We start from the raw sequence: 21,687 nt of genomic DNA on the forward strand, positions 1-21,687 counted from the left end.
AATTCGCAACAGCAAAGTGTATTGCACAAAAGCAAAATATTGAATATAAATTCAAATCATATAACCAATTTTAAGTTCTTTGACTACAGTTATTCTGTGTCAGAAACCTATTATGTGTCAAATATTTAATTACAATCGAAATTCAAGCGCGAATATTGTGTCCATTTTTGCCCCAACTGTTCAGGGTTGGACCTCTGCGGTTGGAACTCTGCGGTCGTATCCAGCTGTGCTCGGTGAAGCAATTTATTCTCACATGTCAACAATGTCATAGCTTCTTGAGATATAGCACCAAGTTATTAACTGATAATTTCATACTGTGTGACACTTTTGAGCTCTATAGATGTTCTATTTTCTGTTTGCCTATATGCACAGAGACAAAATTTTAGTTACATTTTCCTTTCAGTCCATAACTAGATATTTCTAATTCTACAGCTGAAGACTTTGTTTCTAAGGAAGATATTTTATTAATTTTATAGAAACAATGTAGAAATATAGATGATATCAGATAAAGGAGTTTTGGCCCAAGAAAATAAAATGTTGGACAACTATTTCAACTTGGCACATAATGTTTGGATATGCCTAGCGTTAAGAAATATAAATGAAAAACATAAAATTTTTTATCTAACGACATCACAATTATGTTATAATATGCACTGTTTTCATGAAAACTATGAAAAATACAGAATTTATGCAGTTTTCCATCCTTATTTCAATTATGGAAACATGGTGTGCAGCCAAGAAACAACAAAATAATTTAAGAGATGCTTTATTATAGCTATTGACATAATCTCACCAAATATAAAGTTGTTTCTTGGGTGCGCACATACTTTGCCAGTCTGAAAAATACTTAAAATTTGATGGAAAACAAGAAAATTCAAGAAATTTTACAAAATATACAAATTTCGTCATGGTTTGTTGCCATGGTAACTCATTAAATGTGAAATTGTTTTCTATTTTCTAAATATCTTTTTCCTTAGTCTAGTTAGGACAAATTTAAGAATATGTATGATAACTTTTAAATTTGCAGTATTATTTGGGCCAAATGAGGGCCTTATTGCCCCTACTCCTTTCAGTTGGAGCTGTTTAAATTTTCTGCTTAAGAATCTCTAGAAACGTAAGAGATTCATCTCCCCACTCAGCTTTAGACTACAATATTACATATACGCTGTGTAGCTATGCCATGAATTACTATGCAAGACTTTAAACCTTGTGAAATGAAAAAGATTTCATGGGATATATTTTGCAGACGGTGCTTTTGCTTAAATAGCATAAACATGCAAATAAATATTTATGTGTACATGTCATGGAAAAAGTTAATCTTCCAACCCAGACCAATTGTTCAGATCAAAACCTCTGTGGAATTTAAAGTTCTTGGTATTTAAGAAAATCATATTACTGTTAAAAAAACTTTATTGATAAAGTAATCTTTACTTTAAAAACAAATAATGAAGTAACTCTTGCATATAGATTATATTGCAGACACTTCACGTACCAATAATTGACTCATCCAAAATATGTATATTGCAGCTATTGCAGATTTGCTGCATTTTCATGAAATTTACTTTATAACTTAGTTACACAATCATAATAGGAAACCGTCACTCTTTAAATAAGTATGGTAACAGAATTAACCAACATACCAAGTCAAATTGATTAGCCACCTGAAAATGCCATTTTATTATTTAATAAGAACTCACAAATATTTGAAATTATTGTAAAGTCATGTCAAGAAACTTTCATTTTCATAAGCAGCGGCATTTTCACATTATGCATGATATGACAGGTTTTCATTTTCAATTTATCAGTCACAATAATACTGAATATTTATATCGTAATTTAGGACATCAGTATAACTCATAATTTTTTTTTTTTTAAACAGGTAATTTGATACAATTAAAAGAAACTAATAATTCTGCTTTTAAAAAGTGAAAATTTATGTAAATGGGATAAGATAAGATTTTACAATATTTTTCTGAAACTCTTACCTTTTACAGTATTATAGTTTACAGTTGTCAGTCTGTCTGTCCATTGGTCCATCCTGCATTAATGTCTTGCACACTAACTCAACAATTTACCTCCAACATTACCAAATTATTTAGAATAGTTGTGCCAGGGTCTGTATACTTTTAATGATTTCTACTTTTATCATTCCAGAGCTATGGGACTTTAAGCAGAATGAAATTTTTTATGTTGTGCAATTATTCCAGTGTGCTTTGAATGATTAACTTCAAACTTTATTAATTATTACGAATGGTGGTAGACTGAGGATTGGATACATTTGACGATTTTCAATTTTGTTGTCCAGAGTTATTTATTTGTCAAGAATAGTGTATTTGTGCTGATGGCACAACAGTTTGTGGATTGATAGTTTATGTTGATACATTGTTTTAAATTTTTTTTTTCATCCACAGCTTCATCCAAAGAAATCCAAATCTGCACCAAATACTCCTAAGCTGCCACAAGAAACAGCAAGACCTGAACAACCAGCTGCACTTAAAGTCCTTCAGTTTGATGGTGTCACTTTACCAGATACTCCAACCAGCTTATTACAAGTTATACCCACCTCCAAGACACTGCCAGCTGCACTTAAAGTCCTTCAGTTTGATGGTGTCACTTTACCAGATACTCCAACCAGCATATTACAAGTTATACCCACACCCAAGACACTACCAGCAGCTCTTAAAGTTCTTCAGTTTGATCCTGTGACAACAAGCAATAAAAGTAACCCATCAAGGTAAGATAAAAGTCTTATTACTAGTTATATATACCCACCTTCTTTATTAATCAAACCTTATGTTTAACAAGTCCCCACAGCACATAAAATTATTCTGTCCTGGTGATAAAAAGCCCGACTTATCAGTACCATCAAAGTCCTACAGTTTGATCTTGCAGCTTTTCATCTGAAATGAGAAAATAGAGGGCACAATATGAGTGCATGCAAATTTATTTTTTTTAAGTTTATGCCTGAAAATCAAAACTTTTTAGTAAATTTCCATAACCTAGAATGGCCTTACATTATAAGGTTGATGGTTATGTAGAGAGTAACATAATATGGCTACAGCAGGACTTCTTTTAAGCCCATTAATCTAAACAGCTACACAAAATCAATGACTTGGCATGCATGTCATATAATTGAAAGTTCCTCCTAATCCATATTTAACATACAATTGTTACTTCACATTAACCACCTCTCAAGGTTTCTAAGAATGCATTGAGCCAAAATCCAAAAATATAAAATAATGCAACCAAACCAGACCCAAAAGTCACCAATCCAATTACTAGATAGAAGAATGGGACTGATAGTCTTCTAGATAGAAGATATTGAATGGGACTGATAGTCTTCTAGATAGAAGATATTGAATGGGACTGATAGTCTTCTAGATAGAAGATATTGAATGGGACTAATAGTCTACTAGATAGAAGATATTAAATGGGACTAATAGTCTTCTAGATAGAAGATATTGAATGGGACTGATAGTCTTCTAGATAGAAGATATTAAATGGGACTAATAGTCTTCTAGATAGAAGATATTGAATGGGACTAATAGTCTTCTAGATAGAAGATATTGAATGGGACTAATAGTCTTCTAGATAGAAGATATTGAATGGGACTGATAGTCTTCTAGATAGAAGATATTGAATGGGACTAATAGTCTACTAGATAGAAGATATTGAATGGTTGAATGGGACTGATAGTCTTCTAGATAGAAGATATTGAATGGGACTGATAGTCTACTAGATAGAAGATATTAAATGGGACTAATAGTCTTCTAGATAGAAGATATTGAATGGTTGAATGGGACTGATAGTCTTCTAGATAGAAGATATTGAATGGTTGAATGGGACTAATAGTCTTCTAGATAGAAGATATTAAATGGGACTAATAGTCTTCTAGATAGAAGATATTAAATGGGACTAATAGTCTTCTAGATAGAAGATATTAAATGGGACTAATAGTCTTCTAGATAGAAGATATTGAATGGGACTAATAGTCTACTAGATAGAAGATATTGAATGGTTGAATGGGACTGATAGTCTTCTAGATAGAAGATATTGAATGGGACTGATAGTCTTCTAGATAGAAGATATTGAATGGGACTAATAGTCTTCTAGATAGAAGATATTGAATGGGACTAATAGTCTTCTAGATAGAAGATATTGAATGGGACTAATAGTCTTCTAGATAGAAGATATTGAATGGGACTGATAGTCTTCTAGATAGAAGATATTGAATGGGACTGATAGTCTTCTAGATAGAAGATATTAAATGGGACTAATAGTCTTCTAGATAGAAGATATTAAATGGGACTGATAGTCTTCTAGATAGAAGATATTAAATGGGACTAATAGTCTTCTAGATAGAAGATATTGAATGGGACTAATAGTCTTCTAGATAGAAGATATTAAATGGGACTGATAGTCTTCTAGATAGAAGATATTAAATGGGACTAATAGTCTTCTAGATAGAAGATATTAAATGGGACTGATAGTCTTCTAGATAGAAGATATTAAATGGGACTAATAGTCTTCTAGATAGAAGATATTAAATGGGACTGATAGTCTTCTAGATAGAAGATATTGAATGGGACTAATAGTCTTCTAGATAGAAGATATTAAATGGGACTAATAGTCTTCTAGATAGAAGATATTGAATGGGACTGATAGTCTTCTAGATAGAAGATATTAAATGGGACTGATAGTCTTCTAGATAGAAGATATTGAATGGGACTGATAGTCTTCTAGATAGAAGATATTGAATGGGACTGATAGTCTTCTAGATAGAAGATATTAAATGGGACTAATAGTCTTCTAGATAGAAGATATTAAATGGGACTGATAGTCTTCTAGATAGAAGATATTGAATGGGACTAATAGTCTTCTAGATAGAAGATATTGAATGGGACTAATAGTCTTCTAGATAGAAGATATTGAATGGGACTAATAGTCTTCTAGATAGAAGATATTGAATGGTTGAATGGGACTGATAGTCTTCTAGATAGAAGATATTGAATGGGACTGATAGTCTTCTAGATAGAAGATATTAAATGGGACTGATAGTCTTCTAGATAGAAGATATTGAATGGGACTAATAGTCTTCTAGATAGAAGATATTGAATGGGACTAATAGTCTTCTAGATAGAAGATATTGAATGGGACTAATAGTCTTCTAGATAGAAGATATTGAATGGGACTGATAGTCTTCTAGATAGAAGATATTAAATGGGACTAATAGTCTTCTAGATAGAAGATATTGAATGGGACTAATAGTCTTCTAGATAGAAGATATTGAATGGTTGAATGGGACTGATAGTCTTCTAGATAGAAGATATTGAATGGGACTGATAGTCTTCTAGATAGAAGATATTGAATGGGACTAATAGTCTACTAGATAGAAGATATTAAATGGGACTGATAGTCTTCTAGATAGAAGATATTGAATGGGACTGATAGTCTTCTAGATAGAAGATATTGAATGGGACTGATAGTCTTCTAGATAGAAGATATTAAATGGGACTAATAGTCTTCTAGATAGAAGATATTAAATGGGACTGATAGTCTTCTAGATAGAAGATATTGAATGGGACTAATAGTCTTCTAGATAGAAGATATTGAATGGGACTAATAGTCTTCTAGATAGAAGATATTGAATGGTTGAATGGGACTGATAGTCTTCTAGATAGAAGATATTGAATGGGACTGATAGTCTTCTAGATAGAAGATATTAAATGGGACTGATAGTCTTCTAGATAGAAGATATTGAATGGGACTAATAGTCTTCTAGATAGAAGATATTGAATGGTTGAATGGGACTGATAGTCTTCTAGATAGAAGATATTGAATGGGACTGATAGTCTTCTAGATAGAAGATATTAAATGGGACTGATAGTCTTCTAGATAGAAGATATTAAATGGGACTAATAGTCTTCTAGATAGAAGATATTGAATGGGACTAATAGTCTTCTAGATAGAAGATATTGAATGGGACTAATAGTCTTCTAGATAGAAGATATTGAATGGGACTGATAGTCTTCTAGATAGAAGATATTAAATGGGACTAATAGTCTTCTAGATAGAAGATATTAAATGGGACTGATAGTCTTCTAGATAGAAGATATTAAATGGGACTAATAGTCTTCTAGATAGAAGATATTAAATGGGACTGATAGTCTTCTAGATAGAAGATATTAAATGGGACTAATAGTCTTCTAGATAGAAGATATTAAATGGGACTGATAGTCTTCTAGATAGAAGATATTGAATGGGACTAATAGTCTTCTAGATAGAAGATATTAAATGGGACTGATAGTCTTCTAGATAGAAGATATTAAATGGGACTAATAGTCTTCTAGATAGAAGATATTAAATGGGACTGATAGTCTTCTAGATAGAAGATATTGAATGGGACTAATAGTCTACTAGATAGAAGATATTGAATGGGACTGATAGTCTTCTAGATAGAAGATATTAAATGGGACTAATAGTCTTCTAGATAGAAGATATTGAATGGGACTAATAGTCTTCTAGATAGAAGATATTGAATGGTTGAATGGGACTAATAGTCTTCTAGATAGAAGATATTGAATGGGACTGATAGTCTACTAGATAGAAGATATTAAATGGGACTGATAGTCTTCTAGATAGAAGATATTGAATGGGACTAATAGTCTTCTAGATAGAAGATATTGAATGGGACTAATAGTCTTCTAGATAGAAGATATTGAATGGGACTGATAGTCTACTAGATAGAAGATATTAAATGGGACTGATAGTCTTCTAGATAGAAGATATTGAATGGGACTAATAGTCTTCTAGATAGAAGATATTAAATGGGACTGATAGTCTTCTAGATAGAAGATATTAAATGGGACTAATAGTCTTCTAGATAGAAGATATTAAATGGGACTGATAGTCTTCTAGATAGAAGATATTGAATGGGACTAATAGTCTTCTAGATAGAAGATATTGAATGGGACTAATAGTCTACTAGATAGAAGATATTGAATGGGACTAATAGTCTACTAGATAGAAGATATTGAATGGGACTGATAGTCTTCTAGATAGAAGATATAGAATGGGACTGATAGTCTTCTAGATAGAAGATATTAAATGGGACTGATAGTCTTCTAGATAGAAGATATTGAATGGGACTAATAGTCTTCTAGATAGAAGATATTGAATGGGACTAATAGTCTTCTAGATAGAAGATATTGAATGGGACTAATAGTCTTCTAGATAGAAGATATTAAATGGGACTGATAGTCTTCTAGATAGAAGATATTAAATGGGACTAATAGTCTTCTAGATAGAAGATATTGAATGGGACTAATAGTCTTCTAGATAGAAGATATTGAATGGGACTAATAGTCTACTAGATAGAAGATATTGAATGGGACTGATAGTCTTCTAGATAGAAGATATTGAATGGGACTAATAGTCTTCTAGATAGAAGATATTAAATGGGACTGATAGTCTTCTAGATAGAAGATATTGAATGGGACTAATAGTCTTCTAGATAGAAGATATTGAATGGGACTAATAGTCTACTAGATAGAAGATATTGAATGGGACTAATAGTCTTCTAGATAGAAGATATTGAATGGGACTAATAGTCTTCTAGATAGAAGATATTGAATGGTTGAATGGGACTGATAGTCTTCTAGATAGAAGATATTGAATGGGACTAATAGTCTTCTAGATAGAAGATATTGAATGGGACTGATAGTCTTCTAGATAGAAGATATTGAATGGGACTAATAGTCTTCTAGATAGAAGATATTGAATGGGACTGATAGTCTTCTAGATAGAAGATATTGAATGGGACTGATAGTCTTCTAGATAGAAGATATTGAATGGGACTGATAGTCTTCTAGATAGAAGATATTGAATGGGACTAATAGTCTTCTAGATAGAAGATATTGAATGGGAGTAATAGTCTTCTAGATAGAAGATATTGAATGGGACTAATAGTCTTCTAGATAGAAGATATTGAATGGGACTGATAGTCTTCTAGATAGAAGATATTGAATGGGACTAATAGTCTTCTAGATAGAAGATATTGAATGGGACTAATAGTCTTCTAGATAGAAGATATTGAATGGTTGAATGGGACTGATAGTCTTCTAGATAGAAGATATTGAATGGGACTAATAGTCTTCTAGATAGAAGATATTGAATGGGACTAATAGTCTTCTAGATAGAAGATATTGAATGGGACTAATAGTCTTCTAGATAGAAGATATTAAATGGGACTGATAGTCTTCTAGATAGAAGATATTGAATGGGACTGATAGTCTTCTAGATAGAAGATATTGAATGGGACTAATAGTCTTCTAGATAGAAGATATTGAATGGGACTAATAGTCTTCTAGATAGAAGATATTGAATGGTTGAATGGGACTGATAGTCTTCTAGATAGAAGATATTAAATGGGACTAATAGTCTTCTAGATAGAAGATATTGAATGGGACTGATAGTCTTCTAGATAGAAGATATTAAATGGGACTAATAGTCTTCTAGATAGAAGATATTGTATGGGACTAATAGTCTTCTAGATAGAAGATATTGAATGGGACTAATAGTCTTCTAGATAGAAGATATTGAATGGGACTGATAGTCTTCTAGATAGAAGATATTAAATGGGACTGATAGTCTTCTAGATAGAAGATATTAAATGGGACTAATAGTCTTCTAGATAGAAGATATTGAATGGGACTAATAGTCTTCTAGATAGAAGATATTGAATGGTTGAATGGGACTGATAGTCTTCTAGATAGAAGATATTAAATGGGACTAATAGTCTTCTAGATAGAAGATATTGAATGGGACTGATAGTCTTCTAGATAGAAGATATTAAATGGGACTAATAGTCTTCTAGATAGAAGATATTGTATGGGACTAATAGTCTTCTAGATAGAAGATATTGAATGGGACTAATAGTCTTCTAGATAGAAGATATTGAATGGGACTGATAGTCTTCTAGATAGAAGATATTAAATGGGACTGATAGTCTTCTAGATAGAAGATATTAAATGGGACTAATAGTCTTCTAGATAGAAGATATTGAATGGGACTAATAGTCTTCTAGATAGAAGATATTAAATGGGACTAATAGTCTTCTAGATAGAAGATATTAAATGGGACTAATAGTCTTCTAGATAGAAGATATTGAATGGGACAAATAGTCTACTAGATAGAAGATATTGAATGGGACTAATAGTCTTCTAGATAGAAGATATTAAATGGGACTGATAGTCTTCTAGATAGAAGATATTAAATGGGACTAATAGTCTTCTAGATAGAAGATATTGAATGGGACTAATAGTCTTCTAGATAGAAGATATTGAATGGGACTAATAGTCTTCTAGATAGAAGATATTGAATGGTTGAATGGGACTGATAGTCTTCTAGATAGAAGATATTGAATGGGACTAATAGTCTTCTAGATAGAAGATATTGAATGGGACTAATAGTCTTCTAGATAGAAGATATTGAATGGGACTAATAGTCTACTAGATAGAAGATATTGAATGGGACTAATAGTCTACTAGATAGAAGATATTGAATGGGACTAATAGTCTTCTAGATAGAAGATATTGAATGGGACTAATAGTCTTCTAGATAGAAGATATTAAATGGGACTAATAGTCTTCTAGATAGAAGATATTGAATGGGACTAATAGTCTTCTAGATAGAAGATATTGAATGGGACTAATAGTCTTCTAGATAGAAGATATTGAATGGTTGAATGGGACTGATAGTCTTCTAGATAGAAGATATTGAATGGGACTAATAGTCTTCTAGATAGAAGATATTAAATGGGACTAATAGTCTTCTAGATAGAAGATATTGAATGGGACTGATAGTCTTCTAGATAGAAGATAGAAGATATTGAATGGGACTAATAGTCTTCTAGATAGAAGATATTGAATGGTTGAATGGGACTGATAGTCTTCTAGATAGAAGATATTGAATGGGACTAATAGTCTTCTAGATAGAAGATATTAAATGGGACTGATAGTCTTCTAGATAGAAGATATTGAATGGGACTAATAGTCTTCTAGATAGAAGATATTGAATGGGACTAATAGTCTTCTAGATAGAAGATATTGAATGGGACTAATAGTCTACTAGATAGAAGATATTGAATGGGACTAATAGTCTTCTAGATAGAAGATATTGAATGGGACTAATAGTCTACTAGATAGAAGATATTAAATGGGACTAATAGTCTTCTAGATAGAAGATATTGAATGGGACTGATAGTCTTCTAGATAGAAGATATTGAATGGGACTAATAGTCTTCTAGATAGAAGATATTGAATGGGACTGATAGTCTTCTAGATAGAAGATATTGAATGGGACTAATAGTCTTCTAGATAGAAGATATTGAATGGGACTAATAGTCTTCTAGATAGAAGATATTGAATGGGACTGATAGTCTTCTAGATAGAAGATATTAAATGGGACTAATAGTCTTCTAGATAGAAGATATTAAATGGGACTGATAGTCTTCTAGATAGAAGATATTGAATGGGACTAATAGTCTTCTAGATAGAAGATATTGAATGGGACTAATAGTCTACTAGATAGAAGATATTAAATGGGACTGATAGTCTTCTAGATAGAAGATATTGAATGGGACTAATAGTCTACTAGATAGAAGATATTAAATGGGACTGATAGTCTTCTAGATAGAAGATATTGAATGGGACTAATAGTCTACTAGATAGAAGATATTAAATGGGACTGATAGTCTTCTAGATAGAAGATATTGAATGGGACTAATAGTCTTCTAGATAGAAGATATTAAATGGGACTAATAGTCTTCTAGATAGAAGATATTGAATGGGACTGATAGTCTTCTAGATAGAAGATATTGAATGGGACTAATAGTCTTCTAGATAGAAGATATTGAATGGGACTGATAGTCTTCTAGATAGAAGATATTAAAAGGGACTAATAGTCTTCTAGATAGAAGATATTGAATGGGACTAATAGTCTTCTAGATAGAAGATATTGAATGGGACTAATAGTCTTCTAGATAGAAGATATTAAATGGGACTAATAGTCTTCTAGATAGAAGATATTGAATGGGACTAATAGTCTTCTAGATAGAAGATATTGAATGGGACTAATAGTCTTCTAGATAGAAGATATTAAATGGGACTAATAGTCTTCTAGATAGAAGATATTGAATGGGACTAATAGTCTTCTAGATAGAAGATATTGAATGGGACTAATAGTCTTCTAGATAGAAGATATTAAATGGGACTAATAGTCTTCTAGATAGAAGATATTGAATGGGACTAATAGTCTTCTAGATAGAAGATATTGAATGGTTGAATGGGACTGATAGTCTTCTAGATAGAAGATATTAAATGGGACTAATAGTCTTCTAGATAGAAGATATTGAATGGGACTAATAGTCTACTAGATAGAAGATATTGAATGGGACTGATAGTCTTCTAGATAGAAGATATTGAATGGGACTAATAGTCTTCTAGATAGAAGATATTGAATGGGACTAATAGTCTACTAGATAGAAGATATTGAATGGGACTAATAGTCTTCTAGATAGAAGATATTAAATGGGACTAATAGTCTTCTAGATAGAAGATATTGAATGGGACTAATAGTCTTCTAGATAGAAGATATTGAATGGTTGAATGGGACTGATAGTCTTCTAGATAGAAGATATTGAATGGGACTAATAGTCTTCTAGATAGAAGATATTAAATGGGACTAATAGTCTTCTAGATAGAAGATATTAAATGGGACTAATAGTCTTCTAGATAGAAGATATTGAATGGGACTAATAGTCTTCTAGATAGAAGATATTGAATGGGACTAATAGTCTTCTAGATAGAAGATATTAAATGGGACTAATAGTCTTCTAGATAGAAGATATTGAATGGGACTGATAGTCTTCTAGATAGAAGATATTGAATGGTTGAATGGGACTAATAGTCTTCTAGATAGAAGATATTGAATGGGACTAATAGTCTTCTAGATAGAAGATATTGAATGGGACTAATAGTCTTCTAGATAGAAGATATTAAATGGGACTAATAGTCTTCTAGATAGAAGATATTAAATGGGACTAATAGTCTTCTAGATAGAAGATATTAAATGGGACTGATAGTCTACTAGATAGAAGATATTGAATGGGACTGATAGTCTTCTAGATAGAAGATATTGAATGGTTGAATGGGACTGATAGTCTTCTAGATAGAAGATATTGAATGGGACTAATAGTCTTCTAGATAGAAGATATTAAATGGGACTAATAGTCTTCTAGATAGAAGATATTAAATGGGACTAATAGTCTTCTAGATAGAAGATATTGAATGGGACTAATAGTCTTCTAGATAGAAGATATTGAATGGGACTAATAGTCTTCTAGATAGAAGATATTAAATGGGACTAATAGTCTTCTAGATAGAAGATATTGAATGGGACTAATAGTCTTCTAGATAGAAGATATTAAATGGGACTAATAGTCTTCTAGATAGAAGATATTAAATGGGACTAATAGTCTTGTAGATAGAAGATATTGAATGGGACTAATAGTCTTCTAGATAGAAGATATTGAATGGTTGAATGGGACTGATAGTCTTCTAGATAGAAGATATTAAATGGGACTAATAGTCTTCTAGATAGAAGATATTGAATGGGACTAATAGTCTACTAGATAGAAGATATTGAATGGGACTAATAGTCTTCTAGATAGAAGATATTGAATGGTTGAATGGGACTGATAGTCTTCTAGATAGAAGATATTGAATGGGACTAATAGTCTTCTAGATAGAAGATATTGAATGGGACTAATAGTCTTCTAGATAGAAGATATTGAATGGGACTAATAGTCTACTAGATAGAAGATATTGAATGGGACTAATAGTCTTCTAGATAGAAGATATTGAATGGTTGAATGGGACTAATAGTCTTCTAGATAGAAGATATTGAATGGGACTAATAGTCTTCTAGATAGAAGATATTGAATGGGACTAATAGTCTTCTAGATAGAAGATATTGAATGGTTGAATGGGACTGATAGTCTTCTAGATAGAAGATATTAAATGGGACTGATAGTCTTCTAGATAGAAGATATTGAATGGGACTAATAGTCTACTAGATAGAAGATATTGAATGGGACTAATAGTCTTCTAGATAGAAGATATTGAATGGTTGAATGGGACTAATAGTCTTCTAGATAGAAGATATTGAATGGGACTAATAGTCTTCTAGATAGAAGATATTAAATGGGACTGATAGTCTTCTAGATAGAAGATATTAAATGGGACTAATAGTCTTGTAGATAGAAGATATTGAATGGGACTAATAGTCTTCTAGATAGAAGATATTGAATGGTTGAATGGGACTGATAGTCTTCTAGATAGAAGATATTAAATGGGACTAATAGTCTTCTAGATAGAAGATATTGAATGGGACTAATAGTCTTCTAGATAGAAGATATTGAATGGGACTAATAGTCTTCTAGATAGAAGATATTGAATGGGACTAATAGTCTTCTAGATAGAAGATATTAAATGGGACTAATAGTCTTCTAGATAGAAGATATTAAATGGGACTGATAGTCTACTAGATAGAAGATATTGAATGGGACTGATAGTCTTCTAGATAGAAGATATTGAATGGGACTAATAGTCTTCTAGATAGAAGATATTAAATGGGACTGATAGTCTTCTAGATAGAAGATATTGAATGGGACTAATAGTCTTCTAGATAGAAGATATTGAATGGGACTGATAGTCTTCTAGATAGAAGATATTAAATGGGACTAATAGTCTTCTAGATAGAAGATATTGAATGGGACTAATAGTCTTCTAGATAGAAGATATTAAATGGGACTGATAGTCTTCTAGATAGAAGATATTAAATGGGACTAATAGTCTTCTAGATAGAAGATATTGAATGGGACTAATAGTCTACTAGATAGAAGATATTGAATGGGACTAATAGTCTTCTAGATAGAAGATATTGAATGGGACTAATAGTCTTCTAGATAGAAGATATTGAATGGGACTAATAGTCTTCTAGATAGAAGATATTGAATGGGACTAATAGTCTTCTAGATAGAAGATATTGAATGGTTGAATGGGACTGATAGTCTTCTAGATAGAAGATATTGAATGGGACTAATAGTCTTCTAGATAGAAGATATTGAATGGTTGAATGGGACTGATAGTCTTCTAGATAGAAGATATTGAATGGGACTAATAGTCTTCTAGATAGAAGATATTAAATGGGACTGATAGTCTTCTAGATAGAAGATATTAAATGGGACTGATAGTCTTCTAGATAGAAGATATTGAATGGGACTAATAGTCTTCTAGATAGAAGATATTAAATGGGACTGATAGTCTTCTAGATAGAAGATATTAAATGGGACTGATAGTCTTCTAGATAGAAGATATTAAATGGGACTAATAGTCTTCTAGATAGAAGATATTAAATGGGACTAATAGTCTTCTAGATAGAAGATATTGAATGGGACTAATAGTCTTCTAGATAGAAGATATTGAATGGGACTAATAGTCTTCTAGATAGAAGATATTAAATGGGACTAATAGTCTTCTAGATAGAAGATATTGAATGGGACTAATAGTCTTCTAGATAGAAGATATTGAATGGGACTAATAGTCTTCTAGATAGAAGATATTGAATGGGACTGATAGTCTTCTAGATAGAAGATATTAAATGGGACTAATAGTCTTCTAGATAGAAGATATTGAATGGGACTAATAGTCTTCTAGATAGAAGATATTGAATGGGACTGATAGTCTTCTAGATAGAAGATATTGAATGGGACTAATAGTCTTCTAGATAGAAGATATTGAATGGGACTAATAGTCTTCTAGATAGAAGATATTGAATGGTTGAATGGGACTGATAGTCTTCTAGATAGAAGATATTGAATGGGACTAATAGTCTTCTAGATAGAAGATATTAAATGGGACTAATAGTCTTCTAGATAGAAGATATTAAATGGGACTGATAGTCTTCTAGATAGAAGATATTAAATGGGACTAATAGTCTTCTAGATAGAAGATATTGAATGGGACTAATAGTCTTCTAGATAGAAGATATTGAATGGGACTAATAGTCTTCTAGATAGAAGATATTGAATGGTTGAATGGGACTGATAGTCTTCTAGATAGAAGATATTGAATGGGACTAATAGTCTTCTAGATAGAAGATATTAAATGGGACTAATAGTCTTCTAGATAGAAGATATTAAATGGGACTAATAGTCTACTAGATAGAAGATATTGAATGGGACTAATAGTCTTCTAGATAGAAGATATTGAATGGGACTAATAGTCTTCTAGATAGAAGATATTGAATGGGACTAATAGTCTTCTAGATAGAAGATATTGAATGGGACTAATAGTCTTCTAGATAGAAGATATTGAATGGGACTAATAGTCTTCTAGATAGAAGATATTGAATGGGACTGATAGTCTTCTAGATAGAAGATATTAAATGGGACTAATAGTCTTCTAGATAGAAGATATTAAATGGGACTGATAGTCTTCTAGATAGAAGATATTGAATGGGACTAATAGTCTTCTAGATAGAAGATATTGAATGGGACTAATAGTCTACTAGATAGAAGATATTAAATGGGACTGATAGTCTTCTAGATAGAAGATATTGAATGGGACTAATAGTCTACTAGATAGAAGATATTAAATGGGACTGATAGTCTTCTAGATAGAAGATATTAAATGGGACTAATAGTCTTCTAGATAGAAGATATTGAATGGGACTAATAGTCTACTAGATAGAAGATATTAAATGGGACTAATAGTCTTCTAGATAGAAGATATTGAATGGGACTAATAGTCTTCTAGATAGAAGATATTGAATGGGACTAATAGTCTTCTAGATAGAAGATATTAAATGGGACTAATAGTCTTCTAGATAGAAGATATTGAATGGGACTAATAGTCTTCTAGATAGAAGATATTGAATGGTTGAATGGGACTGATAGTCTTCTAGATAGAAGATATTAAATGGGACTAATAGTCTTCTAGATAGAAGATATTGAATGGGACTAATAGTCTACTAGATAGAAGATATTAAATGGGACTAATAGTCTTCTAGATAGAAGATATTGAATGGGACTAATAGTCTTCTAGATAGAAGATATTGAATGGTTGAATGGGACTGATAGTCTTCTAGATAGAAGATATTGAATGGGACTAATAGTCTTCTAGATAGAAGATATTAAATGGGACTAATAGTCTTCTAGATAGAAGATATTAAATGGGACTAATAGTCTTCTAGATAGAAGATATTGAATGGGACTAATAGTCTTCTAGATAGAAGATATTGAATGGGACTAATAGTCTTCTAGATAGAAGATATTAAATGGGACTAATAGTCTTCTAGATAGAAGATATTGAATGGGACTGATAGTCTTCTAGATAGAAGATATTGAATGGTTGAATGGGACTAATAGTCTTCTAGATAGAAGATATTGAATGGGACTAATAGTCTTCTAGATAGAAGATATTGAATGGGACTAATAGTCTTCTAGATAGAAGATATTAAATGGGACTAATAGTCTTCTAGATAGAAGATATTGAATGGGACTAATAGTCTTCTAGATAGAAGATATTAAATGGGACTAATAGTCTTCTAGATAGAAGATATTAAATGGGACTGATAGTCTACTAGATAGAAGATATTGAATGGGACTGATAGTCTTCTAGATAGAAGATATTGAATGGTTGAATGGGACTGATAGTCTTCTAGATAGAAGATATTAAATGGGACTAATAGTCTTCTAGATAGAAGATATTAAATGGGACTAATAGTCTTGTAGATAGAAGATATTGAATGGGACTAATAGTCTTCTAGATAGAAGATATTGAATGGTTGAATGGGACTGATAGTCTTCTAGATAGAAGATATTAAATGGGACTAATAGTCTTCTAGATAGAAGATATTGAATGGGACTAATAGTCTACTAGATAGAAGATATTGAATGGGACTAATAGTCTTCTAGATAGAAGATATTGAATGGTTGAATGGGACTGATAGTCTTCTAGATAGAAGATATTGAATGGGACTAATAGTCTTCTAGATAGAAGATATTAAATGGGACTGATAGTCTACTAGATAGAAGATATTGAATGGGACTAATAGTCTTCTAGATAGAAGATATTGAATGGGACTGATAGTCTTCTAGATAGAAGATATTAAATGGGACTGATAGTCTTCTAGATAGAAGATATTGAATGGGACTAATAGTCTTCTAGATAGAAGATATTGAATGGGACTGATAGTCTTCTAGATAGAAGATATTAAATGGGACTAATAGTCTTCTAGATAGAAGATATTGAATGGGACTAATAGTCTTCTAGATAGAAGATATTAAATGGGACTGATAGTCTTCTAGATAGAAGATATTAAATGGGACTAATAGTCTTCTAGATAGAAGATATTGAATGGGACTAATAGTCTACTAGATAGAAGATATTGAATGGGACTAATAGTCTTCTAGATAGAAGATATTGAATGGGACTAATAGTCTTCTAGATAGAAGATATTGAATGGGACTAATAGTCTTCTAGATAGAAGATATTGAATGGGACTGATAGTCTTCTAGATAGAAGATATTAAATGGGACTAATAGTCTTCTAGATAGAAGATATTGAATGGTTGAATGGGACTGATAGTCTTCTAGATAGAAGATATTGAATGGGACTAATAGTCTTCTAGATAGAAGATATTGAATGGTTGAATGGGACTGATAGTCTTCTAGATAGAAGATATTGAATGGGACTAATAGTCTTCTAGATAGAAGATATTGAATGGTTGAATGGGACTGATAGTCTTCTAGATAGAAGATATTGAATGGGACTAATAGTCTTCTAGATAGAAGATATTAAATGGGACTGATAGTCTTCTAGATAGAAGATATTAAATGGGACTGATAGTCTTCTAGATAGAAGATATTGAATGGGACTAATAGTCTTCTAGATAGAAGATATTAAATGGGACTGATAGTCTTCTAGATAGAAGATATTAAATGGGACTGATAGTCTTCTAGATAGAAGATATTGAATGGGACTAATAGTCTTCTAGATAGAAGATATTGAATGGGACTGATAGTCTTCTAGATAGAAGATATTAAATGGGACTAATAGTCTTCTAGATAGAAGATATTGAATGGGACTAATAGTCTTCTAGATAGAAGATATTAAATGGGACTGATAGTCTTCTAGATAGAAGATATTAAATGGGACTAATAGTCTTCTAGATAGAAGATATTGAATGGGACTAATAGTCTTCTAGATAGAAGATATTGAATGGTTGAATGGGACTGATAGTCTTCTAGATAGAAGATATTGAATGGGACTAATAGTCTTCTAGATAGAAGATATTAAATGGGACTGATAGTCTTCTAGATAGAAGATATTAAATGGGACTGATAGTCTTCTAGATAGAAGATATTGAATGGGACTAATAGTCTTCTAGATAGAAGATATTAAATGGGACTGATAGTCTTCTAGATAGAAGATATTAAATGGGACTGATAGTCTTCTAGATAGAAGGGGACTAATAGTCTTCTAGATAGAAGATATTGAATGGGACTAATAGTCTTCTAGATAGAAGATATTGAATGGGACTAATAGTCTTCTAGATAGAAGATATTGAATGGGACTAATAGTCTTCTAGATAGAAGATATTGAATGGGACTAATAGTCTTCTAGATAGAAGATATTGAATGGGACTAATAGTCTTCTAGATAGAAGATATTGAATGGGACTAATAGTCTTCTAGATAGAAGATATTGAATGGGACTGATAGTCTTCTAGATAGAAGATATTAAATGGGACTAATAGTCTTCTAGATAGAAGATATTGAATGGGACTAATAGTCTTCTAGATAGAAGATATTGAATGGGACTGATAGTCTTCTAGATAGAAGATATTGAATGGGACTAATAGTCTTCTAGATAGAAGATATTGAATGGGACTAATAGTCTTCTAGATAGAAGATATTGAATGGTTGAATGGGACTGATAGTCTTCTAGATAGAAGATATTGAATGGGACTAATAGTCTTCTAGATAGAAGATATTAAATGGGACTAATAGTCTTCTAGATAGAAGATATTAAATGGGACTGATAGTCTTCTAGATAGAAGATATTAAATGGGACTAATAGTCTTCTAGATAGAAGATATTGAATGGGACTAATAGTCTTCTAGATAGAAGATATTGAATGGGACTAATAGTCTTCTAGATAGAAGATATTGAATGGTTGAATGGGACTGATAGTCTTCTAGATAGAAGATATTAAATGGGACTAATAGTCTTCTAGATAGAAGATATTAAATGGGACTAATAGTCTTGTAGATAGAAGATATTGAATGGGACTAATAGTCTTCTAGATAGAAGATATTGAATGGTTGAATGGGACTGATAGTCTTCTAGATAGAAGATATTAAATGGGACTAATAGTCTTCTAGATAGAAGATATTGAATGGGACTAATAGTCTACTAGATAGAAGATATTGAATGGGACTAATAGTCTTCTAGATAGAAGATATTGAATGGTTGAATGGGACTGATAGTCTTCTAGATAGAAGATATTGAATGGGACTAATAGTCTTCTAGATAGAAGATATTAAATGGGACTGATAGTCTACTAGATAGAAGATATTGAATGGGACTAATAGTCTTCTAGATAGAAGATATTGAATGGGACTGATAGTCTTCTAGATAGAAGATATTAAATGGGACTGATAGTCTTCTAGATAGAAGATATTGAATGGGACTAATAGTCTTCTAGATAGAAGATATTGAATGGGACTGATAGTCTTCTAGATAGAAGATATTAAATGGGACTAATAGTCTTCTAGATAGAAGATATTGAATGGGACTAATAGTCTTCTAGATAGAAGATATTAAATGGGACTGATAGTCTTCTAGATAGAAGATATTAAATGGGACTAATAGTCTTCTAGATAGAAGATATTGAATGGGACTAATAGTCTACTAGATAGAAGATATTGAATGGGACTAATAGTCTTCTAGATAGAAGATATTGAATGGGACTAATAGTCTTCTAGATAGAAGATATTGAATGGGACTAATAGTCTTCTAGATAGAAGATATTGAATGGGACTGATAGTCTTCTAGATAGAAGATATTAAATGGGACTAATAGTCTTCTAGATAGAAGATATTGAATGGTTGAATGGGACTGATAGTCTTCTAGATAGAAGATATTGAATGGGACTAATAGTCTTCTAGATAGAAGATATTGAATGGTTGAATGGGACTGATAGTCTTCTAGATAGAAGATATTGAATGGGACTAATAGTCTTCTAGATAGAAGATATTGAATGGTTGAATGGGACTGATAGTCTTCTAGATAGAAGATATTGAATGGGACTAATAGTCTTCTAGATAGAAGATATTAAATGGGACTGATAGTCTTCTAGATAGAAGATATTAAATGGGACTGATAGTCTTCTAGATAGAAGATATTGAATGGGACTAATAGTCTTCTAGATAGAAGATATTAAATGGGACTGATAGTCTTCTAGATAGAAGATATTAAATGGGACTGATAGTCTTCTAGATAGAAGATATTGAATGGGACTAATAGTCTTCTAGATAGAAGATATTGAATGGGACTGATAGTCTTCTAGATAGAAGATATTAAATGGGACTAATAGTCTTCTAGATAGAAGATATTGAATGGGACTAATAGTCTTCTAGATAGAAGATATTAAATGGGACTGATAGTCTTCTAGATAGAAGATATTAAATGGGACTAATAGTCTTCTAGATAGAAGATATTGAATGGGACTAATAGTCTTCTAGATAGAAGATATTGAATGGTTGAATGGGACTGATAGTCTTCTAGATAGAAGATATTGAATGGGACTAATAGTCTTCTAGATAGAAGATATTAAATGGGACTGATAGTCTTCTAGATAGAAGATATTAAATGGGACTGATAGTCTTCTAGATAGAAGATATTGAATGGGACTAATAGTCTTCTAGATAGAAGATATTAAATGGGACTGATAGTCTTCTAGATAGAAGATATTAAATGGGACTGATAGTCTTCTAGATAGAAGGGGACTAATAGTCTTCTAGATAGAAGATATTGAATGGGACTAATAGTCTTCTAGATAGAAGATATTGAATGGGACTAATAGTCTTCTAGATAGAAGATATTGAATGGGACTAATAGTCTTCTAGATAGAAGATATTGAATGGGACTAATAGTCTTCTAGATAGAAGATATTGAATGGGACTAATAGTCTTCTAGATAGAAGATATTGAATGGGACTAATAGTCTTCTAGATAGAAGATATTGAATGGGACTGATAGTCTTCTAGATAGAAGATATTAAATGGGACTAATAGTCTTCTAGATAGAAGATATTGAATGGGACTAATAGTCTTCTAGATAGAAGATATTGAATGGGACTGATAGTCTTCTAGATAGAAGATATTGAATGGGACTAATAGTCTTCTAGATAGAAGATATTGAATGGGACTAATAGTCTTCTAGATAGAAGATATTGAATGGTTGAATGGGACTGATAGTCTTCTAGATAGAAGATATTGAATGGGACTAATAGTCTTCTAGATAGAAGATATTAAATGGGACTAATAGTCTTCTAGATAGA

At 31.6% G+C, this 21,687-nt stretch overlaps 1 protein-coding gene across 5 annotated transcripts in view; it reads left to right on the forward strand.

The window, feature by feature from the left end:
• Window positions 1-21,687, forward strand: part of LOC127732893 (GON-4-like protein) — a 179,747-nt gene that overhangs the window by 28,964 nt on the left and 129,096 nt on the right. For all 5 annotated transcript variants that reach the window (XR_007996491.1, XR_007996492.1, XR_007996490.1 and 2 more), the window contains exon 19: window positions 2,412-2,734. Coding sequence is in view for 1 of the 5 variants with exons in the window: in XM_052242069.1 (XP_052098029.1) it covers window positions 2,412-2,734 (323 nt within the window). In the remaining 4 variants the exon portion in view is untranslated. The remainder of the gene's footprint in view (window positions 1-2,411; window positions 2,735-21,687) is intronic.

The sequence above is a fragment of the Mytilus californianus genome, unplaced genomic scaffold (genome assembly GCF_021869535.1).
Source record: "Mytilus californianus isolate M0D057914Y unplaced genomic scaffold, xbMytCali1.0.p SCAF_3, whole genome shotgun sequence".
NCBI classification, from domain to species: domain Eukaryota; kingdom Metazoa; phylum Mollusca; class Bivalvia; order Mytilida; family Mytilidae; genus Mytilus; species Mytilus californianus.